Raw genomic sequence first — 25,354 nt, 5'->3', positions numbered from 1 at the left:
GATGCAAACATAATTATTTTTTCTATAAAATAGTTTTTACTGGGTAGAAGCACCAAAATACTGTATAAAACTAAGATATAAATGTGGTATCGCTGTAACCGTACTGACTAGTGATGAGCGAGGGTACTCGTTGCTCGGGTTTTCCCGAGCATGCTCGGGTGATCTCCGAGTATTTGTAAGTGCTCAGAGATTTCATTTTCTTTGCCTCAGCTGCATGATTTACAGCTGATAGACAGCTTGAATACATGTGGGGATTCCCTAGCAACCAGGCAACCCCCCCCATATACTCAAGCTGGCTAGCAACCGTAAATAATGCAGCTGCACCAACAAAAACTAAATCTTCGAGCAGTTTCAAATACTCGGAAACCACCCCAGCGTGCTTTGGAAAACCCTAGCAACGAGTACACTTGCTCATTACTAGTACTGACCCAAAGAATAAAGCTGCCTTATCAATTTTACCACAAGCGGAAAAGCATTAAAAAAAACAATTCCTGAATTGCTGATTTTTGTTCATTCTGTCTCTCAAAAATCAGAATAGAAAGAGATTAAAAAGTGGTATGTGAGCATACATGGTGCCAATAAAAACGTCAACTACAGTAGTCCTGCAAAAAACAAGCCATCACATGTCGGCAGAAATATGGAAAAATTATAACTCTCAAAATATGGCTATGTAAAAACTAATTTTTGTAATAAAACACATCTTTTAGTGTGTTTGAAAGCAGCCAAACATACAAAACTGATATAAGTCTGGTATCCCTATAATCGCACTGACCTGCAGAATAAAATCTCCTAATCACTTATAACACACGAGGAATGGCGTAAAAAAAATAATAAAACCAATTCTTCACCAATTGTTGATTTTTTTAATCCTGCCTCTCAAAGATCGCAGTAAGGCTCGGCTCACATTTATCCTGTGCCCTGTGCTGAGCGCTTACACTACAGTTTCCATTTAAATCTCTGAAATACGTGATTCATACAGAACTCTTGGCAGAAGATTCCATATAATAAGGCTGATGGAGGCATTGTGGATGCTGACTGCCTGCCTATGATCCGGCAGTGTCTGCTTTTTATGCATGTATAAAAGCACGGTCCGCCACAGTTTTGTGCACTTCTCAAAAGAAGGAAACCGCTGAACAGATGCCAGATGGAGTACAGAGTAACTCTGCTGCCTCACTACAGTGACTAGATCCCTCGGGGTTTCAACTGAATCATGTCACCCAGATATTTAGATGGAAACCCCAATGTATGTTCTCAGTGTTATGAAAAAGGCTCCCAATAAAAGCTTCAACTCTATCCACAAAAATAGTAAGTCCCCACTCTGGTCCATCACATGTCGATGGAAATATAGGGACTTCCATGTTACTGGTAACACAAACACTCTGGAAAAGCACTATGACTCTTTGCACCCTAAATTAACTTCAGCACATTCTGCGCTTCCAAATCCAAATGCCCCGTCCCACCTGAGCCCGTTTGCCTAAACCACATTTAGAGTCTACATGTTTTGAATTTCTGTAGCAATGACAGCTCGCCTAATTTACAGGTGCATGTCTCCAGGAGCATGACCTGAGCACCACAACGTACTGGTCACTACAGCGTACTGGTCACTACAACGAACTGGTCATTGCAGTGGCCGTTTGCAATTTACTCACTAACATCCACTGCTTCTTGTTTCCAGAAAACACCCATGAAGTCAAAATTGTCACTACACCAGTAAATTCCCAAAGGGGTATAATTTCCAAAATGGGGTCACTTGAGGGGGATTCTGCTCTGCTAGCACGTAGGTGCTCTGTAAATGGAGTCCACAAACTACTTTAGGAAAATCTGTTTTCCAGGAGGCAAATAGCGCTCTGTCCCTCCCGAGTCTCTCCGTATGGCTAAGCAGTACTGTACAGCCACATATGGGGTATTTCTACATTCAGCAGAAATTTTGGGACAAATTTTGGTGCCATTTTTACCCATTTCTCCTTGTGAAAATGTAAAATCTGGGGCTAAAACAAATTTTTTTGTGGTAAAAATGCAATTATTTTTTCTTCACAGCCCAATGGTATAAAATTCTGTGACACACCTGTGGTGTCAATATGATCACTGCACCTCTAAATTGTAAAATTTGGCTTGGTCATGAAGGTGCAAACAGTTTTGAGGGGTAAATGGGTTAAAAAGTATGTACAAAATTTCTTACATATTTAGATTTACCATGCAGGACTCTGCTAACAGACAGTTTAGTTAAATGATTGTTTAACTCGTAACTTTGAATGGTTCCTTTATGCTCACTATGTTTAAAAGCACCAATGAACATGAGACTAAAGGCCCCGTCACACTTAGCGACGCTAAAGCGATCCCGACAACGATACGACCTGTCAAGGATCATTGCTGCGTCGCTATGTGGTCGCTGGTGAGATGTCAAACAGTGAGATCTTCCCAACGACGCAGCAGCGATGCGGCGACCTGTAGCGACCTGTACAACGATGTCGTTGGTCGTTGTGACCCTGTCACATGGCAGCTATTATGACGATTCAGACCTCGATGAGGGACGTCCTGTGTGACGTTGTAGTCAACGAGATCATTGGTAAGGTGTCAAACACAGCGATGTGTGCTACCCAGCGGGACCTCAATGATCAAAAAAAGGTCCAGGCCATTCCGACATGACCAGCGATCTCACAGCAGGGGCCTGGTCGCTGCTACGTGTCAAACATAGCGAGATCGCTACTGAGGTCGCTGTTGCGTCACAAAACTTGTGACTCAGCAGCGATCTCGCTAGCGACCTCGCTTAGTGTGATGGGGGCTTAATTTGATAAAGAAGAGAATAAAAAACCTCGCTATCCCCAACATTGATGGTATAGTTTATGCCATTTCCATCCTCTATTTCCTCATTATCTGTTTTTTTCCCTAAATTTCACCATGCCTTTAGCATTCACTTAAGGCTCATTTAGTCCTCAGAATTCTTGTTTGCCAATTATTAGCTAGTGTAAACATGATGATAATCACTTATTCAACCTGACAAACCAGCAAAATTGTTGTTTGTCAGGTGATAGGATCATTCATGTCGACAATGAAATGGTTCTCGCCAGCACATCATTCCGTGTAAACATGAGGTGTGCTGCTGATTAATATTTCATACACGCATAACAATTATTCTGTGTGCACAGAATTTGGGTCAGCCTGTCTAAACAGGCCATGGAAGGGAGGCTTGCAGTTAGTAAAGTAGCCGGTGCTAAACTGTATTTCTTTCCAAATCCTTTTTATAATGAATTCCAATTCATAATATTAATTTCTCTTCCAAATATTCAATAGAAAAATCCATCACTACTTTCACCAGGTTGAAGTTAGTCCATAGAAATGAGGTGTAACAGGTCTAAAGAGGCTGTCCACTGAAATGTGTAGTGGGCAGAATGATTTAAACCTTGGAAATAAGGCTTTCTTCAAATACCTTGCATTTCCAAATGTGCCTGGGAGCAACGCTATCGCTGTCTGCTCATCCTCATCACGTGACCCCCGGCTGCAGCTGCCTATGATCTCCAGTGATGTCCCTGTACTTCCGGAGCTGGGAGCTGACCCAGCAACACCAAGATGGGATCCAGTCTCCCTGAGTGACTGGGCTGTGGGCGGAATTTCACCGCAGGACACAGCCCAGCATCACGCAGGTTCTCTCCTGCACTGCTTTCATTAGCAGAGCGCAGCAAGCCCACGCAATGCTAGGCTGTGACGTGCAGTGAATCTCCACCTATAGCCCAGTCACTCGGGGAGACTGGGTCCGCCTTGGTGATGCTGGGTCAGCTTCCATCTCCAGAAGTTGAGGGACATCGCTGGATATCAGAGGCAGCTTCAGCCACAGGTCACGTGATGGTGATGAGCATTAGCACCGTTCACAGGCACTATAGGAAATGCAAGGTATTTGAAGAAAGCTTAACTTCCAAGGTTTATATATCGATCTGCCCACTACACATTGTAGTAGACAACCTCTTTAATTTAAGCCATATTCAGCAAAGACACTGTATTAGGGACCAAATGTCCTCACCTGTTGTGAAGGTTCAGGGACAAGTCCTTTTGCAACAATAGTTTTAAAAAAAATGTTGCTGTGTTTCTCTTTCCATATCACAATCTGTTTTGAAAAATACAAAATAAAAGTCTTTCAACTATCACATGGGTATCTGGGGCTCTTTTTTAGACTTTAACATCCTTTTGTTTCAGGAAATCCAGACGGATATTAGTGACATTGAAGAGAGTCCAATTCTATCTAATGCAAAAGATATTGAGAAGTGAGGGGAAGCTGTGACTTCACCTATTGTTAATGGTGAATCCTGTGTCATCAGTTGCCTATAGAGGTGTTACAAATAATTTTATTCGTGCCTCTGCTGATAATGAGCCTGTTGAAAACTGTTTATGAATGGACAAGACGTTAGAATCTAAAAGAACCTTAATGGCAACTGTGAAAATTGCAAGATAACTAATTTGGTTCTGCTGTTTTTTATTTTAATAAAGATAGTGCTATGAAAAAAAAATGGAAAAAGTAGAAGAAAAATACTTTTAGTACAAAAAATATTATTTAAACAATAGGTTACTCTCTGATTACAACCTCCCTTAAAATTACTTCTGATCAGTTTGTATGTAGCTGATCGCTATTTAATGGCCTGGTTTAACGTTTTCACTGGTTTTGACCAGATTTTCATCAGTGTTTGATAAGTGTTAGTTTTTACCATTAGAGTATCATCAATTTTTCTCGTATGGAAAAAAAATAGTGAAAAATTAACAACATACGGATGGCATCTGAGTGCTGTCCAATTTTTTTATGGGTCAAAGCCCAAAGAATTACATTGGCCAGGGGTTCGATAAATTCTAAAAAAAAAAAAAAAATACTGCAATGTTCTCCAACAAACCTTCCTACTTATTTGAAAACGTAAAAAGAATAACAAAATCACAAGTCAAACTTTACTTGAAGTATAAACATTTTATGAAAGCTACTGATAAATTCGGAGCAAAATTAATATATTTGTAATTACTGAATTTTACGGTTGAGTTTTCCCAAGACAGTTAAAGCCTATATTTGTGCTTAATTTTATATCAATCAGTATATTATTCATCAGTCTCCATTTTATAAATAGGTCTTTATAAAGTTTGAAAATACATTTTTTCTTCATGTATGATAACGCCTCTCTATGAATCTTAATGGCTCTTAATTTTCAGTTATTTTACCAGTTTAAAAATGTTGTGCATTTTACGATTATACCTTTTAGTTGGAAATTAAAAACTCCTTGTGTAATATTTTAATGATAATGAATTCAGTTGCTGAATAGAATTAAATCAGCGCAATCAACTTGTTAATCACATTGTATGTGTTCCTTACACCTATTTTAAGTATGGAATAATACACTTATGAATGGCAGACATTCTGCACTTGATTATTTTTTAGATAGATTATAGCATATATTTTCTTTTTAATATAATAAAACATGGAGGATTCTAAAAGTTTCATTGAAAAAAACAATGAAAAGTGCTGTCTTCTTTAGAAAACCCATTTTCAAAAATGCTAACTGGGAATGCCAATGTATGAACACCCACAGCCATTGACAAATGAGGACAATGAAATGCTTAAAGAGGACCTTTCACTAAATTTCTCATGTTGAACTGGACAAATTATATAATAGTGGCTGCAGAGAATAAAACATTTTTTTATATTATTTTGCCTCTATGTTGCAGAGATATTTGTAATTTTGCTAAGTTCAAGTGGGTGTTATCAGAGAGTTTGTACTTATTCTCCCTGTATGAGTTGCCCAATCATAAAAAAAAACATGCCCACTCAGTAACTTAGGTTTCTCAGTGTGTGAGATGTAATGATACAGCTCTGATCTCCTTGTGAGGTTAGGTGAGTACTATTATGTTGGGCACTATGGACAGAGTGGTGTGCTTACATACTGAACATATATATCATTGTACTTTCACCTTAAATGATTAGGACCTGAGGGGGTGAAGAAGTAGCCAAAAGGCCCCCTCTCCCTCATGACAAGATTTTAGTATAATATATGACACATGATGGGTGGAGGGATCGGAAATGATATACAGTACAGACCAAAAGTTTGGACACACCTTCTCATTTAAAGATTTTTCTGCATTTTCAAGACTATGAAAATTGTACATTCACATTGAAGGCATCAAAACTATGAATTAACACGTGTGGAATTATATACTGAAACAACTGAAATTATGTCTTATATTCTAGGTTCTTCAAAGTAGCCACCTTTTGCTTTGATGACTGCTTTGCACACTCTTGGCATTCTCTTCATGAGCTTCAAGAGGTAGTCACCGGAAATGGTTTTCACTTCACAGGTGTGCCCTGTCAGGTTTAATAAGTGGGATTTCTTGCCTTATAAATTGTGTTGTGCAGAAGTCTGGTGGATAAACAGCTGATAGTCCTACTGAATAGACTTTTAGAATTTGTATTATGGCCAGAAAAAAGCAGCTAAGTAAAGAAAAATGAGTGGCCATCATTACTTTAAGAAATTAATGTCAGTCAGTCCGAAAAATTGGAAAAACTTTGAAAGTGTCCCCAAGTGAAGTGGCAAAAACCATCAAGCGCTACAAAGAAACTGGCTCACATGAGGACCGCCCCAGGAAAGGAAGACCAAGAGTCACCTCTGCTTCTGAGGATAAGTTTATCCAGATCACCAGCCTCAGAAATCGCAGGTTAACAGCAGCTCAGATTAGAGACCAGGTCAATTCCACACAGAGTTCTAGCAGCAGACACAACTCTACAACAACTGTTAAGAGGAGACTTTGTGCAGCAGGCCTTCATGGTAAAATAGCTGCTAGGAAACCATTGCTAAGGACAGGCAACAAGCAGAAGAGACTTGTTTGGGCTAAAGAACACAAGGAATGGACACTAGACCAGTGGAAATCTGTGCTTTGGTCTGATGAGTCCAAATTTGAGATCTTTGGTTCCAACCACTGTGTCTTTGTGCGACACAGAAAAGGTGAACGGATTGACTCTACATGCCTGGTTCCCACAGTGAAGCATGGAGGAGGAGGTGTGATGGTGTGGGGGTGCTTTGCTGGTGACACTGTTGGGGATTTATTCAAAATTGAAGGCATACTGAACCAGCATGGCTACCACAGCATCTTGCAGCGGCATGCTATTCCATCATTTGCGTTTAGTTGGACTATCATTTATTTTTCAACAGGACAATGACCCCAAACACACCTCCAGGCTGTTTAAGGGCTATTTGATCAAGAAGGAGAGTGATGGGGTGCTACGCTAGATGACCTGGCCTCCACAGTCACCAGACCTGAACCCAATCGAGATGGTTTGGTGTGAGCTGGACCGCAGAGTGAAGGCAAAAGGGCCAACAAGTGCTAAGCATCTCTGGGAACTCCTTCAAGATTGTTGGAAGACCATTCCCGGTGACTACCTCTTGAAGCTCATCAAGAGAATGCCAAGAGTATGCAAAGCAGTCATCAAAGCAAAAGGTGGCTACTTTGAAGAACCTAGAATATAAGACATAATTTAAGTTGTTTCACATTTTTTTGTTAAGTATATAATTCCACATGTGTTAATTCATAGTTTTGATGCCTTCAGTGTGAATGTGCAATTTTCATAGCCATGAAAATACAGAAAAATCTTTAAATGAGAAAGTGTGTCCAAACTTTTGGTCTGTACTGTACATTTCCCCGTGGGGCCCACAAGAATGTCTATGATCATTGCTCTGTTTAGGGGGTCATGCACACCATATTTTTGGTCCAAGTGCTATCCATTAAAAAAACGTACTGCACTCAAACCAATGTTATTCAAAGGGGAAGTGCAGATGAATTACTTTTTCAGTGACTGAATCTACCTGTGAAAACAATAGCAGCATGCACGACTTTCCTCTGAAAATCTGATGAAACTCACCCATTAAAATATTTGGATGTGAGAAAAAAAAATCGGATGCCATACAGAGCCACAATATAGCATCCGATTTTAAGAAATACTTTGCAATTCTGTAATATTGGAAACTTTAAGTGGTCTTGTAAATGACTAATAGCTGATGAGAAAAAAAAATGGATTGCATGCAGACTGCACACAGATATGAGAAGAGTTGACTGGCTGAAAAATTTTCTTTTACTGTCGTGGAACGCTAGCCTTGGTTTTAAAGCGATTGCACTCAAAAGTCACAAATTAAATAGCAATTTGTATAACTTTAGCAACCACGTTAACGTGAATCTTATTATATTCCACTATTAGAGTTTTGTGTTTTTTTTAGAATAAAAAAATCTTGACAAGCATTTTGTTTTAGCACAAAAAAAGAAATATAATTAGCTAATTCCACCTAGTAAATTAATCTGCATTCCAACTCATACCAATCTTGTTTATACAAAAAAAAATTGCAACAATACAGTTATTTTTTTCCAGTCCTTTTTGCACAAAATTTATTTACAATGTTTACATTAAATGTTCCATGATGGGACTATGGAAAAATGTATGCATGACTGATGCCTTGCTGAGAAAGAAAGTCAATGTATTAAAAATAAATCATCTACAGTTCTTGCTTTTGCGTTGTATGACACAGGAAGTTATGCACAGATTGGTTGTTGTCGCTGCTGAATGGGGACACTGATGCTCTGTTGTGACAATTATGCTCCATACACATTGCCTTTTGGTTTCCATGCCTCATCCTACCAGTCTCCTTAAGACACTGCCTGCAACAGCTGATTAATCATTGTTGATGACTGCAGTTTTCCCATCCTTCCCGATTTACATCTGTTCAGGCCAATTCAAATATGGTGAGTAAATGAATTAGACATGCAAATTCAAGCCCCAGGCTAGAGAGAAAGAAACAGGGAGACAAAAAAAAATCGAGAGACAAAGCTGCAGTGAAAGAGCGCATGGCTGAAATCCTTGTATCGAAGAAAAAAATCTTCTGCCTGACATACTTATTGTAATGCTTTAAAAATGACCTGCAAATGAGGACTTTCTGTCATCTGCAGGGTAACTGTAAGGCTTTATTTTCTTTAAGTAAGGAGGCTTCTGGAGGAAGTGAAGAGCTATGGAAACAACACACATAGTGTGGAAAAATTTCACATTTTTTTAAAAAAATCTATAAGAAACAACATAATATGGTTAACAGTATAATATCATTTACAATATTTCACTCTTTGTTCTCTTAATGTCTTATATATGTATTTATTGTGTCCCCAAACTTGATTTCAGCATCTTGTGTCTGCTTTTTTTCGGACGTCCCTGTGTCAAAACGGTCATGGACTCCAAGAGTGGAACACCACCGTCGTGGCAGAAACAGAGTACGTGACATTTTTTTTTTGTCATTGCAGACAACATATATTCCCTTAAATTACTGAGCATGGATGTCCATAACATGCCCACTCATCGTTGGATCTCCTGTATTAAGTACTGAGGGGCTAGGTGCTGACATCGGCATTCCAGGGTGATGTGGTCCCCCGTGCATCATCATCGCTGGGTGGTGATGGTGTCCAGGAATGTAGGTATGCACAGATGGCCCATGACGCAGCTGAGCATGGTGTAAGGGCATCTGCGATGGAGGATAACTTGGCTGTCCCATACTCATACCCATCGGACCAGTCGAAGATATGTAATTCCCTGGCATACCTTGCAGTCCTGAGAAAGATATGTAAAATGAGTTATTGCCCCAAAACTCCAAGGGTAAGTAGCACATTTATTTAGTGAACTTCATGGTGAAAATTTTGGCAAAGTAGGAGGATCCTTATAGCTTTGCATGCAGTAATACCTTACTACATAATTCGGGAGAGAATATAGTATGCATAGGTGGGCAAATCATTGGTGCAACCTGTGCAGCAGCACAGGTGCCCAAGTGGTAAAGGGGCCCATGTCCACCTCCAAAAAAGGAGGAACTTTGCTTTTTATAAGCTATTAGACTGCAAAGGGCCCATATTTTGCTATTGCACAGGTACCCTCTTCTGTCTGTGTTCACCAGTAATGATAAGATATATTTTCCTCCAAAGTTGAGTGATGTGGGTGCCAACAAGCCACTCTGCCCTATTTTGGGTATTTAGATACAAGGCTAGGGAGGTAAGCTAAACTTTTGTCCAAGGTGAAGAAAAACTTTGGTTTAAAAAAAGCCTTTTGAAGCCTTTTTGGTTATGGAAAGCCTTTTGAATGTTTTTCTTTTCTCTATGCTAACATACATATGCAAAACCTGGAATATACATAAACAAGACAGAAGAAGAATCAACACCTTCAAAATGTGGTGCTGGAGAAGGATGTAGTCGATATGCATGACAAGAAGAACAACCAAATCAATTTTGGAACAAATCAAGCCAGACATCTCATTCAAAGCAAGGAACATTAAGCTACAACTTGCCTACTTTGGACACATCATTCAAAGAGAGCAATCACTGGAGAAGGACATCATGGTGAGAAGAATAGAAGGAACAAGGCAAAGAGGAAGACAAGCAAACTGATGGCTTGATACTACCGAGATACCTTTGGAGAAGACCCTGGTGGACCTATCTAGACAAGCACAAGATCAATATTCCTACAGAGCTTTCATCCTTCAAGTCGCCTTGGCTCAAGATCAAGCCGAAGGCCATTAAAAAAAGAATTGAAGTCTAGCTATGACTACTGCTAGAAAGTATAAAAAGACAGTAGTTGTTTAGTAAAATATTGTCATAAAATAGAATTCTTTAAGACTAGCTGTTAAACGAGAGACATTTTTTGTCCTTCATACATGCAAGAAATCAATAACTGTTAGCAATTAATTCCTTCCTTGTGATCATGAACGTTTAAAATAAATCAGACTACAAACTCAGTCAAGCTTTCACTAAATTTGAGAACAATGAGGAAACGGAACGTAAAACAATAGCCCCCCTGCTTTCCGAGGGCCTCTGTCTTCTGCATGGTTTGCTATAGTTGATGAAAACTGACAGGTGTATTGTCTCAGAGAGCTATAAGCTCCATAATCATCAAGGGTGAAAGGCATAACGCTATTTCTAAGTAGGTTCAATTGGCTTTAGTTCTAAGTAATGTTGCAGCGTGAACACCTTGGATTCAGGTCTCAGGGCTCCAGCAATGAAAGGCTGCTTAATCTAGCCTAAAGGAACACTCTTTTTTTCCCCTTTTCTTTTTTCTTAACTAAACTCAGAAAAATTGCTCAGAAAATGTACCATATCCACTGCTCTTTAATCAAAAGTGATGATATTTTTCATAATATCCTATTAATTTAATTGGTTATGAAGCATAGCATACATCATTTAAATTTAATTGACCCAGAAATTAAGAAACAATATTTAGATTAACTAAGCTGGAAATGTTCATGATGTGTGAGCGGGAGGCTGGTGCCTTCCTAGGCAGTTTGTTTCCAAGCCTGATATGTAATTTGGAATTCTGGGTAGCATCAGAATCACAATTAAGAAGGGACCACAGCAGTCGTTCTATACTGAACAAAAAATGAAAATCAGAATGGGTCTGACTCTGAGCCCTTCTGCTACATTCCTTTAGAGAGAATAATATTTTTGCTGCTAAAAAAAAAAAAAAATACAAAGCGAGATTGTGGTCCGTTTTTTTCTCTCTCTGGGCTTCACTAGGCCTGCAGCTGAAGATTGCATTAATGATCTCTATTTTTGTATACTGAATGAGTCAAATCCATTTGTCACACTGCAAGTGATGGCATACTTAATTTGGATATAGTCAATTAGCCCAGGCAAAGCTGCAGAACCTGCTGTGCACACCTCTATCTTGTATTCTTTTACTTTCCCTTTTCCACACGTAATCCTATTATACAGGAAGGACAAAGAGAGGCAAAGTGGAAATTCAAAGTTTTTCCTGTGTGGGATCTTAAATAGCGCTAGGATTTTATTTTTTTCCCCGAAAGATGATGTCTATCTTGCTTCAAAAAGTCCATGTTTGCATATTGGTGTCTTGCAGGTTAGGGAAGAAGTGTAACTCATGCATCAACTGTGGTTAGACAGATTTATGACACTTTGGGGACATGCTCTTTCCTTTCCTTGCACTGCTACAGACTGCTTACATTTTGCAAATCAGTCTGTTGCCATGGAAACCCCCTCCCCCCTCCCCCACCTACTGCCTATTTCTTGTTTAGTCATGTGGTCAGTAATGTATAATAACAACACAAGAGTAAATGTACAATATATGCAGTAGATGAACGAAACAAAATCAGTAAGAGATGAAAGAGGATACCCAGAATTTTGGGGAGGGTTTGGAAAAGGAATGAACAAGCATGGAGCTATGGGCAGGGAGAACACAAATGAAGAAAATCCACAGTGCACAAAAATATAAAAACAACTCCTTGAGCAAAGTAGACAGAACATCTGTTGCCCCCTGTTGTACTTACTTCCCCCTTGCTTTGCCATTGGTTAACTAGTTGATGGTTACATGTAGTGCCATTGCCCCTCCATGCCCATATTCATGCCCATTCCACTCATAGGTCCTAAAAGGGAGATAAAATCCAAGAAGATGCCAGGAGATCAGAGAAGTAAACAGAGAAACCAAAGATCCCATGACAAAAACAAACCCAAAAGAAATCAAGATAAAGTAAAGAACCCAGATTGTAGCCACATTATGATTCACAAGAAAGGTAAAGATACAGCAAGAGATTAAATAAAAAGCTCAAACTAAACATTTACCTCTTTGTATAAATAAGTCAAAATTACAAAAAGAAAATGTTACCTGGCGCTCTGATTCCCATGTGTTGCTGACCATCCATTACAAAACCACTCATTGGTTGTCCATCGGGGTTATAAGGTGTTCCTTGACTTACTGAAATGTATAATGCAATTGTTATAATAGAGTATATATATTAAAATCACAAATTATCATCTTCCAAAAAACATCAACATAAAAATTAAAGGAGTAATGGAAATCACAAATTAATTTTAATCCTAAATGCCTATTTGATGTCATAATCTAATTTTTTTTCTTACACATTTTAATTAAAAATTTCCTAAAGTTCCCTCACTACAATATCTAACTGCTTGATTTTTTTTCTACTTCCTCTTTCATGAAGCTTCGTTTGAGAATCCCCGTGCATGCTGGGATACTCAAACGAAGCGTCATCAGGGGGTAGACGCTATGATCACTGCCGCAGCTTCTGCCCCTCCCTGTAACAAAGCGTCATCAGTCACCTCCAATTCAGTGGCTGGGCTAGTCTCTGCTCTACTGAGCTTTCGTCGGTTGTCAATTCCGATGTACGCTCGGTTGATTCTTGTCTCTGTTCACGTCACTTGCTGGGGCAGCACTGGTCTCTGAAAGCTAAGTACTCTTACAACATACACTGACAATCCGCTCTCCTGCCGCCACATTACTTCTGATCAGAGCTGGCAAAAGAGGGCACTGCCACTGTGCAAATCACACAGTGACAAATTTACTGAGCATATGTCGGAATACTCAATAGAGCAGGGTCTAGCCCAGCCCTTGAAATGGAGGTCACCGATGATGCTTCATTTCAGGGAGGGGGCAGAGGTTGTGGCATTGACAGCAGCCTCTTGCCCCTGATGACACTTTGCTTGAGTATCCCAGCATGCACTGGGATACTCAAACAAAGTGTCATAAAAGAGGAAGTAGAGAAAAAAGCGGTTAGATAGTGTAGTTAGGGTAGGATAGGGAATGTTGAATTAATGCGTATTATAGAAAAGATTAGATTATGGCATCAAATAGATAGGGATATGGGATTAAAATTAATCTGTGTTTCATACCAACCCATTAATATAAATTTTCAGTTTCATCTAAATAACCCATGTTAGCATATTACACCTAGTGCTTAGAAAACTAGACACTTAGTTAAGAAAGAAGTCCACCACCATTTTTCTCAACCAGCATGCCGATATTTAGCATGCTGGTATTTGGGTAATGTAAGAGTATCCAACATACAGTAAGTAATAACCGATATAGAATTCCCAAAGAAACTTAGTATGAGATATAGATGTTTTCTTGTATGGCAACGCATTTTTTAGTTGAACACAACAAGCTAACTTTAAAGTTACAAGTCTGAAGGTTGTTAAGGTCTAAAAAAAACTACCACATTGAATGTCTTTGAACTTTACTGAGTCCCATAAGGGATACTGACCCTGTTACCCTTTTGACAGGTAATAAAGTTTACAGCAATTCCACACCAAGCCATGCACCAGTGGTCAAAGTAGCAGAAAGTATAGCTGAGGAGAAAAACTAATACAAAAAGTAAAATTATGTAACAATAGTCTAAAGAAAAGATCCAATTCATGTACTTTTTTATTTTTCCTTTTTTTTTTCTAACTCCCGGCATTTTATTTATTTACCAGGTACTGGACCTCCCGGTGAATGGCTTGAGGATGGTTTTCGCCTGCGTGACTTGAAAACAGTTACTATTGAGGACTTGCCTGCTCGATTGGACTGGTCTATCATAGGTTGGACTATTCTTCTTCTAGCATTTATAAACCTAGAAAAGGCAACAAAACACAATATGGTTATTGAGGTTTGTTACAAATTATTAAAAGTTGTGTCTACAATATAATGTTGGGGTTCTGACCATTACAAAGAGCAAAGCTGATGTAGTTTAGTCAGATGTTTTACATGCTGGGTGAAGCAGTCAGAAGCCCATGTAACCCCTTCTGACCTTCCAGAGTACAAGCTGGGGCTTCTGAGTTGATTTATGTTTGTCAGCTTTTACCACAGTCGGACTTTTCCATTTAAGCTCTACATGAGGGAATTAGCCAGGTTTGCTGAAAAACAATATGTGTACCATTCCAGTTGCAACTCTACAGGGAGAAAAAACACGAATCTCATAGAAGAGTGAAGCCTAATACAAGAATCCGAGCAGGCCTATCCATATCTTTTGTTTTGTGACTAATTCACAACTTTTATTAAAATCCCTTCTTTTTTTTTCTTAAGAGTTTAATTCTATTTTAATGCCCACTATTAAGATAATGAACTGTGTGATGGCAGTATACCATCAAATGAGAGAACGTCTGGAGTTTTATCACCATTTGCTCACGCTGCTGGGGAGTTCAGAACAAGGCATTCGGCTTATAGAGACTATTTTTTTTTTCCTTTGGTTTATTCAAAGAGTGGGGTCAGAACAAGGTCAATGCCATAGACCATTTGCTCTTATAATCCGGTTTTCTTCAGAAATCACGAAAGGTCAAAAAATATAAGACCATTCATTGACCATCTAAAATTAAAGTCATTTATCAACCAATGTGTTTTCAGTCTTGGCTTATTAGCATATACTATTTTTTTTTTATTTTCGATGTGCGTAGAAATTTAATATTTATGTTTTGCATCTTTTTTCCTAGTCAATTAGCGTTAACTCAAAATATATTATCACCAACGACATGTGCCGATTCCCCAAATGTGAAACTTTATTGCATCAGGATAATACAACACTGTAAACACAAAAATTAAATTAAAATATGAGCACACGGGGAGTATGTAGTTATATAATTCCTCTTTATTCTGTTTTAATAACCTTCATCAAGCAAAGATGCTGGGATAACTTGGGAAATAAACCCCCCTCATCAACTGTCTTTCTGGATTGTCCAATTAAACATTATTTAATGAATTTTTGGTAGGTTACACTGGCAACAGTTTCTTTCAATATTAAATGTCATAAAAGTAGTGTTAATAAAAAATAAACAAACCTATTGTTAGGGAAAGCCTCTTTAACCTTCACTTTAGAGAGCATGTATCCCTCCCTTTGTGATATACACAAATTTCTGAATACCTTTCCTAGCAGGAGGTCTGTGCATAAACACTTTCCCGTGGCCTCATCAGACTGAGGTCCACTTGCCATTGTTCCCTAGCCGGAGTTCCACAGAACTTTGCATTTGGTTCAACTGTCTTTTTCTGTTAACTCTCATTCATTAGACATGGCAAATTAAAACATTTTAACTATTATTCTAGAGTACTTTGAAGAAGAAGGAATTTTTTTTTATTAACAAAATGTATTAATTATTACAAATGTTTGTTGTGCTTTTATTGTTTTTTTTTTTTCATTACTCCTCAGTTACTTTCTTTTTTTGCAACCATAAAAAATGTGGATTTTTTAGCACAACTTTGTGTGTAAAACATCAATTTCTTTTTTTTTTGCCTTAAGGCTGCTTTCAAGAGAGAAGAACTAAACTTTTCTTTCTCTCTAGTCATAAAATGGCATTCTTGCCCCTCCCAAAAGAAGTCAAACTGAGGTCAGCATCCCATCCTCATATCTGTTTAAATAAACTGGTCCAGCTGTTTGTTTCCAAAATGGCCTCTGACCTCTCCCCTCATCTTTATGCTTTTGTAATAGAAAGCTTCACTTTGCACACCAGTTGTTGCTCTAAACAATGGTCCAAATGATCTACAAATTTGGCTGAGTTGCCATAGCGCATGTGGCCATTATGTGGTCATACGAACAAGAAATGCGCTTTAAACATCATCATCACTATTCCTACTGGGACTAAATCCCTTATCAGTACGTTTTTGGAGTGTAGAAAGAAACCGAAGCACGCGGAAGAAAAATACACAAACATGGGGACAACATGCAAACTCCTTGTAGATTTTGTCCTTTGGTGGTATTTGAAACCAGTGCCAGTGCTAATCACTGAGCCACCATGCTGCCCATAGCACTGTTGCCTTGCAGTGCTGAGATCCTTAATTCAAATTCCACCAAAGGTACCATCTGCAAGGAGTTTGCATGTTCTCCCCTTGTTTGCATGAGTTTCCTCCAAGTTCTCTGGTTTCCTCCCACACTGCAAAGCCATACTGACAGGAAATTTACATTGTGAGCCCCAATGGGAACAATAATGAAGAAGTGTGTTAAGCACTTATTTAATGGTGCAATATAAGTGAGTAAAATAACAAAATAAATCTATCTATCCATTTATCTATCTATCAATCTATCTAATCTAGCCAGAGACCACCTCTTTCAGAGCTCACCCAAAAATGTCCTAACCTATGCACCTTAAGCTATTATTAGGGTGGACAATACATTAGCAGTTAAAAGATGAAGAATACCTGTTCAGGCCACATTACAAGCTACAGCCTGTTTGCTATAACACATGAATGCTCCTCCATAAGACAATCTAACCTCTGGGCGATTAGTGAAGCTTCAAGAGCTGTAATCCTTTACAGCAACACTCATGTGATAACATTCGAAGGCAGAAAAATACTATTTTTGGTGACCTTCATTTTTGCGTAAAGCAGGTAGACATAGATGCCTCCAAAAAGTTTTTCGATATAAAATCATTTTATTACTATAATACTGAAGGAAATTGATAAAGCTGAAGTATATATTTGAAATCATTAATACAAACAGGAATATACATATACTGTAATATAACATAAAAATTAAGAGAATGTGTATTAGAAAGACAATGTCTGCAATTGTAATATAACATAAAAATTAAGAGAATGTGTATTAGAAAGACAATGTCTGCAATTCAGGTTGGCCTGTTAGCCCTTTATAATGAGTAGTAGGCTTCTAAACAGATAACCTTACTTTATAAGCCAGGCAATGTGCACATGTCCAGTAATCATCCGTAAGAACGGATCCAACAGGTATGTGTTGATAACAATTTTTTCCAGACACAACTCTTGTCCAGCTACAAAAGGCTGAAAGACAAATGTCTATTGAAAACGGATCCATTAAATATCTCTCCATTTGTCTTTCATTTAAAAAGGATCCGTTGTTTGCTAATTGGATCAGTTTCAAAAGGAAGAAAAACGGATGGCTATTTAACAGATCTGTCTTCCATAGACTACAATGTTAAAGAAACAGATCCAGTTGAAATCAGCCAACAAATGTATGTCTGCACACATTTTTTCTCAACAGACTTGCTGGATCTATTCTAACGGATGACAACTGGACATGTGAACATAGCCTAAGATAATGTAGCTGATTCCATTTAGTCCTTCATTCCTACAATGGTTGGTATGAGAATAATGCGAAACACTGGATCCTCCTGGTCTGGGTTGGGGGGACTTTAGGGACAAGAAACAGCACAATGCAATTTTGACAATATATGAAGCACTAATAACATAGGCACTACATTCTGTAAAAAGTCTGGGTATCACCCAACAGTTTCCTTAGCGTGTCCTTTGCAGTTTTACAAATTCAGCCTAAAGGAGCAAAAATTAGGAGCTCAATGTTCTGTCAACTAGTAAGGGTATATAATGACATAGGAAATATGGAAAGAGCAGAGAGATATAAAGTGAAGCTCATGTGCCACAGTACAAAATCTATAACAGAGCTCTAGACTTGATGTGTGTGTAATTTATAATACCGGTGGAGATTTAGGGTGCCTTTTGGGCACCTTAGATAGTTTCCATTCAGCCGACAGCTATCTCTTCCTCAATATACCTTGGTCAAGCTTGGTATTTAAGCTTGGTTCATGTGTTTTCTATAGGGAGAGGAGAGAAAACTGCTGCCATACATGTTTGGCAGTGACTTATCTTTCCTGGGAATGAAAGTATTGGGCGTTTTTAGTAAAACTCCCGTTTTTGGTCTGTATTAAAATCATCTGTCTAGAAGGAGTCAAGAAGCCCCCATATACATGTATATGAAAGAATTTAAGTTCAGGTGCAAGTATTTCTCTGCACCCCCTTTAGCTATACCCCTGGGAAAGGTAAAGAAACTCTAAAGTGCCCTAGATGGTATCACAAATTGTTGAAATAGTTTCATCCTACAAGAGAAATTCCACCAATACAGAAAGATTTAAGACATACTGATCATTTTTAATATTATTCTGCATTTATTCCAAAGAAGCCAGAGTTTCCGATAGAACAGAACTGTGTAAATTACACTCTAATGCTAATTAGTTAATGTGCAGAACACTTTCAAACAAGTATCATTTGCCTTAAAAATTCTTTAAAACTGCTACCACAGCTTTCCCTTAATTAAATGTCATTACATAAAAATGTTTTAGCTTTTATTGCAGCGAAACAACTAATTATCTTTATGATCTTCATACTTTATTTCCATGCAGCTCTTCAGTTATATTCAACTCTGAATACACAAAGATGATACCAACATCGAAAATAATACAGATTGTGGCCAGCAGAATAATACATGGACGCTCAGTCAAAGCCAGTGCAAGATACTACTGCTAAATATTGTATATACTATACTGAGCATGTTTTATTGGGTCACATATATCATAACTAGTGTTGAGCGATACCTTCCGATATTCAAAAGTATCGGTATCGGATTGGATAGGCCGATACCGGCAAAATATCAGATCTCGCCGATACCGATACCCGATACCAATACAAGTCAATGGGACACAAATATCGGAAGGTATCCTGGATGGTTCCCAGGGTCTGAAGGAGAGGAAACTCTCCTTCAGGCCCTGGGATCCATATTCATGTAAAAAATAAAGAATAAAAATAAAAAATATGGATATACTCACCCCTCCGGCGGACCCTGGACCTTAATGGTGTAACCGGCAGCCTCCGTTCCTAAGAATGCAGAGTGAAGGACCTTCGATGACGTCGCGGCTTGTGATTGGTCGCGTGACCGCTCATGTGACCGCTCACGCGACCAATCACAAGCCGTGACGTCATCGCAGGTCCTACACTCACTGCATTTTTTACATGAATATGGATCCCAGGGCCTGAAGGAGAGTCTCCTCTCCTCCAGACCCTGGGAACCATACACTGGGAACTTCCGATTCCAATTTCCGATATCACAAAAATATCGGAACTCGGTATCGGAATTCCGATACAGCGAATATCGGCCGATACCCGATATTTGCAGTATCGGAATGCTCAACACTAATCATAACACATATATTATAACTAGTGTTGAGCGATACCTTCCGATATTCTAAAGTATCGGTATCGGATTGGATCGGCCGATACCGGCAAAATATCAGATCTCGCCGATACCGATACCCGATACCAATACAAGTCAATGGGACACAAATATCGGAAGGTATCCTGGATGGTTCCCAGGGTCTGAAGGAGAGGAAACTCTCCTTCAGGCCCTGGGATCCATATTCATGTAAAAAATAAAGAATAAAAATAAAAAATATGGATATACTCACCCCTCCGGCGGACCCTGGACCTTAGCGGTGTAACCGGCAGCCTCCGTTCCTAAGAATGCAGAGTGAAGGACCTTCGATGACATTGCGGCTTGTGATTGGTCGCGTGACCGCTCATGTGACCGCTCACGCGACCAATCACAAGCCGCGACGTCATCGCAGGTCCTACACTCACTGCATTCTTAGGAACGGAGGCTGCTGGTTACACCGCTAAGGTCCAGGGTCCGCCGGAGGGGTGAGTATATCCATATTTTTTATTCTTTATTTTTTACATGAATATGGATCCCAGGGCCTGAAGGAGAGTCTCCTCTCCTCCAGACCCTGGGAACCATACACTGGGAACTTCCGATTCTGATTTCCGATATCACAAAAATATCGGAACTTGGTATTGGAATTCCGATACAGCGAATATCGGCCGATACCCGATATTTGCATTATCAGAATGCTCAACACTAATTATAACTATAGTGGTCTCTCACCAGCTAAACACGTTAGATTAAAATAGGATAAACCTGATAATTTTGGGAGGACTCGCTAACCATAAAATGTGTACTTTGCCCACTTGCAGATGTCAAGGGAAAGAAGAATCAGACAGTTGGATTTCAACATGTCCAATCATTTTGTTCTCTTGGAAGATTAGCCTATTATTCCCTTTTCCCTATTCTGAGAGCATGCACAATCAGTTTATCTAAATATCTTACTATTCATTGTGGAATTTTAGAAATTATATGATATTACTACTACAGCTTGGTCATTATTACATTGTTCATTGAGGTTGACAACCACATTTCTACAGACCCTGAATTTCAATATGCATTGTCACACAGTGTTAGGATGTCACACACAGAGAACCCGTAAGCAGGATTTACCCATATTAGCTAATTTCAGCACTGCACTCATCATTTAACGCTGTTTTCTAGTAACTCAAATGTTTAGGAAAAGTTGCCAGCATAATCATAAAATCAGCATTTTAATATTGTGGTCCAAATGTTAGAAATAGTAGGTGTGCACTTAGCGCTGAGCAGTCCAGCCCAGGAAGAAGCTGATATCATGCCCACAGAGGTATGGTTATAGTCTGCAGTGCTCCTTCACCTCCTTCTTGCTCTCTAAATCAAGCAAATGTGTGGTTAAAGCCTCAGTTTCAGGCATACACAGTGATCTTCTGCCTATGTGCCACTGCTCATGCACTACCCTGACCAACCAATAACTTCCATCTGCAATCTCACAGCAGATGCACTGATGTGTATAGTGCTGAGTTTGCAAGTAGTGGCACGTTCTTCAGGCATGTACAGAGAACTTCTGCTTAGGACCAACTACTTGCAGGCTCAGCACTATAAACTCTGCTGTGAGATCTAAGAGGGAAGTTCTTGGCTTCAGGTCTGTACAGTGTGATGTCAGAGCAGTGGTACATAGGCAGAAGACCACTGTGCATGTCCGAAGTCACACCTATAGCTGCTCATTTATGTGATTTATGAAGCACGGAGCACTATAAAGACAATACCCACACCTCTGTGGGCGTGATATCGGCTGGCAGGGCTGCATTGCTCATCACTAAGTGCATGCCTTTCTGGCTAGACTAAATAATTATATATATGATGCCACAATAATAGAATACAGAATTTACGATGATGCTGGAAACATTTCCTAAACATTGCGGTTGCTAGAAATCAGCGATAAATGTTTCATGCAGCATTGTCATTAGTTAATAGTGGTAAATCCTGCTGTGAGGTTCACTTTAAATCTTTCAAACCCACAGATATTGGAAGGACCGTTCAACCATTTAATGGACAGACATTTAGCTTTTATAGGAGTGGTCATCACACAAGCACCTTACAGCTGCCATAGTCTCTAATGGAGTAGTGTTCACACAAGCACATTTCCAATCAATTGACGCAGGTCATATAGGACCATTGTTCTTGGGAATCTTGAAGGTCCCATTGGTGGTATCCCCACCAATCCACCATTTATCCTACTTTTTCCAAATTTAGGCAACCTCCTTCACTTGCAGTATGTCATCAAGCCACTAAAAAACCTTCATGCATGCCTTCCCTTAAACCAGGAAGTGACTGTCTAAAGCCCCTCGTCTGTGCATCAGCGCTGGGAGTTTGATAAAGAAGGGTCTCATTGATGTTCAATCATCATAATTAAGAAGCTCATTTTTTTTTAACTTTCAATACTTGGTAAATTTACAGCCGTTCAGGAAACCCTATGAAACCACAAGCGACAACTTATGAAGTCATATTTTGGCAGTGTGAATCAGCCTTTGTCTGTCTCTTGTGCCGCTGAATAAAAAGAGGACCCCAAACTGCAAAACATTATTCACATTGCAAGAGAAAAAAAAAGGAGAGGCTGTATGCATGCTTGAATAACCGCCTACTTCAGAAACATAATATTGGAATTTACTCAAATCACAGCAAGACCATCAATCATACGAATCAGTAGATTTTCTTTCAAGCCCAGTTTTACACCTCAGGCAGTAATGAAAAATTTGTACCATGTAGCAAAAACAGAGCACTATGTCAAAGCCTTTCCAGTATAAGGATATGATAAAACACCAAGGGTAAAAATGATCAATTAGCTGACAAATGAAATGATGCGAGGACAACGCAGAAGACGCATATAGCTTTATATTTACAGTCTCAGTCTTTTCTCGTGAAGCTCAGCATGGAGGTTGGAATTTTCAGTGATGGAGTGTTTGACAACGCAAAACTACACAAACACAGGAAATGTCACAATTTACATAATTTTTACTGAAGCTATTCGCAGTGTATTAAAAAGGCATTTCCATAGTATCTGCAGGCGGAGAGATATGTGATTCATGATGTATTAGTTACTAAGAGTAGAGGAACCTGCAATGGAGGTGCATATGTACAGTTATAATTATTAAAGCTCTTCTCCCATCCAAGATATGTGCTCAAGAATATTTCTATAACTTTATTTTGCACAGCAATTCACTTGTTAGAGCAGTAGTTTACTTTGCAGAGCTGCTCTTCATACTGTAATTTGGGGAAATAAGTTTCAACCATAGCCTTCTATGCTCATTTCTTCTTTCTCACTGTGTCGGTCAGTCTTATGTGACTTAGCTGAATTACAAGATTTTCTAGCACTGAGGCAAAAAAACATCTGTATGACAACCAATATATACCCTATGAGCGAATTGATTTAACAGATTTTGAATTTTTTGAATTTAATTAGCATGAATCCAGAAAAATGACTGTCAGCAGCACAGAGCCTCACATCTCCACGTGATGTCTGGTCAGCGCTGGAAGATCCAGGCTGGAAACTGACCCAAAACCCCTATCCAGAGCAAGCACTAATTGTAGAGATGACTACTTTTTTTTAATTTTTTTAACCCCTTACAGGCCTTTCATTTATTATGATTGGAAATCGGGAGAGACTTCAAAGCACTTTTTTGTGTGCCAATTTGATTAGGACAGGATTGCAATTGGACAAAATCAAATCTAAGGGGGAATTTAAAAAAAAATGTCAGAAGAAAATGCCCGAAAAAATTAAGATTTGCTTATCCCTACCTATGAGCTAACAGTTTTAAGTTTCGCTATGGGCCATTATATATTTTGTATCCTGCATCTCCAACAGTTTACTCTTCTGTAGGCTCTTTAATTTGAGCTTGAGAGTGGTATCTAGTTGTGATGATGTCTTCTATACACAACACACATAGAGAAATGGATTCTTCTTTCTCTATAACACACAGAAAGAAGAAGCAGAAGCATTGAGTACATTATACAGCAGTACTGAGCTGTGTGACTGTGAATTCAGAGCAGATCTAACATTTTCTGGAAGCTGCAGTACGATCTGCCTTTGTTTGCCGGGTCTTCTACTGTGCTGAGTGTTCCTCATTCCTAATCCCCTCTCCCCTCTACAAACAGACACCTCACTATGCTGATAGGCAATTTTGCTTTTACCAATATGGATTTGGGATATTTTTCCAAAACATGATGAGTTTAGGATGCTAGTGGGAGGGAAAGAAGTGGATCATAAGTAAAGAAATAAGGAGGTTTCTCTGATTAGGTATTTCCTACAAGGCATCCAGGATATACCTTTATAAGCTAAAGAGCCTGGACATCCATTTAAGGGTTTGTCAGGAGCCTCCATCTGAATTGAGTCGATTATAATATACCTAGTGCTATATTATTTTTTAGTAAAGCAAAGGATAATATAATGGAAACCTGAGAAACCCTACTATAGTCAAGGAAGTCTCCTGAGCACCATTGGTGTTCATCCTGCAATCTATATATATTAAAGCAATGAACCATGATAGAGATGAAGAAATCAGTCCGATGCAAACTGAAGTTATGTAGAATTTTTGGAAATTGGGCCCAGTTAATTCAAACCTTTTTATATTCGCCAAATCACCCTAAATTCCTACCGCCATAGATTTTATCTGCAGGGAAGGCTTACATGACCTCACATTGGTCAGATTTCCTATATAATACTTTGCATTTATCACATCCCATGATATAGCACAGCCAGTCCGAAGGGACTATAACAGTCTGCTTAAAGGCAGAGGTAGGGACTGCAGCAGTCATTGTTTGGTGAATTCGAATTTTAAAAGATTTGCTCATCTCTAGCTCATAAGAGAACATAATAACACAATTCATAGCAAAGTTGTGAACGTAGCCTTACCTATACTACTTATACTGCTAGGTTATGAGAGACTGTCATGAGACAGATTTGTGCTACTGATGATGTATTTCACTCAGAGAGATCACTTAGGCATTAACTCTCCTGGATATGTTTTCATTCATAGGCAACAAATTTAGTTCTCAAACATGATAAAGCATCATGATAAGGCCCGGGTTCATCAAATTATTTTTCCTAGAAATCTGGCTTACAACATTTTGATAAGTTACAAATAAACATGTTGACAAGTCACTCAAGGTTGTGCAAAAATTTAGCAACGTTTGAAGTTTTCACACTGATTTTGTAAGGCTCCGCCAAAATGGGCACAGCTGGAGTGAGACAGGAGAATGATACAACAGCTTGTCTGATTGACATCGAATGTAATGCCTAAAGTTAGATTTGTGATAAGGTGCGCGGAGCTACATGCCATATTTCAGACTTGCCAGATTCATTGAGAGTCATGTGCCTGTTCATGAAAGAGGAGCACGCCCCCTCATCAAGACCGGCATTGTTCACGCCGATCTTGATTAATCGAAGCTAAAGTATTTAACAAAGTTACAAATCATTTTACATTGATTTCATTTTATTTACATTAACCCTTTAGGATAAAATGTGTCTGAACTGAGAGTCAAAGTTTACCTGCCTTATATAGTGCGAGAGTCACATGTGCTAGTTAAACAGAACATGAGAAATGTAATCTAATAAAACATCAAATAGAAAACTGACTTGACGTACAGATCGC

The 25,354-nt window shown here is 38.9% G+C and overlaps 1 protein-coding gene across 4 annotated transcripts in view; it reads right to left on the bottom strand.

The window, feature by feature from the left end:
- Positions 1 to 8,262: 8,262 nt before the first annotated feature.
- Positions 8,263 to 25,354, bottom strand: part of MEIS1 (Meis homeobox 1) — a 197,586-nt gene continuing 180,494 nt past the window's right edge. Inside the window, exons 10-13 of one of the 4 annotated variants that reach the window (XM_077282533.1) lie at positions 14,335 to 14,393; positions 12,650 to 12,739; positions 12,315 to 12,410; positions 8,263 to 9,601 (exon numbers count right to left, since the gene is read on the bottom strand). In XM_077282533.1, coding sequence (XP_077138648.1) covers positions 12,352 to 12,410; positions 12,650 to 12,739; positions 14,335 to 14,393 — 208 coding nt within the window. In that variant the 3' untranslated portion in view covers positions 8,263 to 9,601; positions 12,315 to 12,351. Of the gene's footprint in view, positions 9,602 to 12,314; positions 12,411 to 12,649; positions 12,740 to 14,253; positions 14,394 to 25,354 lie in introns of all 4 variants that reach the window. The other 3 variants (XM_077282531.1, XM_077282529.1, XM_077282530.1) reach the window with 3 other exon arrangements.

Source organism: Ranitomeya variabilis, chromosome 2 (genome assembly GCF_051348905.1).
Source record: "Ranitomeya variabilis isolate aRanVar5 chromosome 2, aRanVar5.hap1, whole genome shotgun sequence".
Lineage (NCBI taxonomy): Eukaryota > Metazoa > Chordata > Amphibia > Anura > Dendrobatidae > Ranitomeya > Ranitomeya variabilis.
The sequence above is the reverse complement of the archived record's forward strand: the minus strand, read 5'-3'. Positions and strand labels throughout refer to the sequence as shown.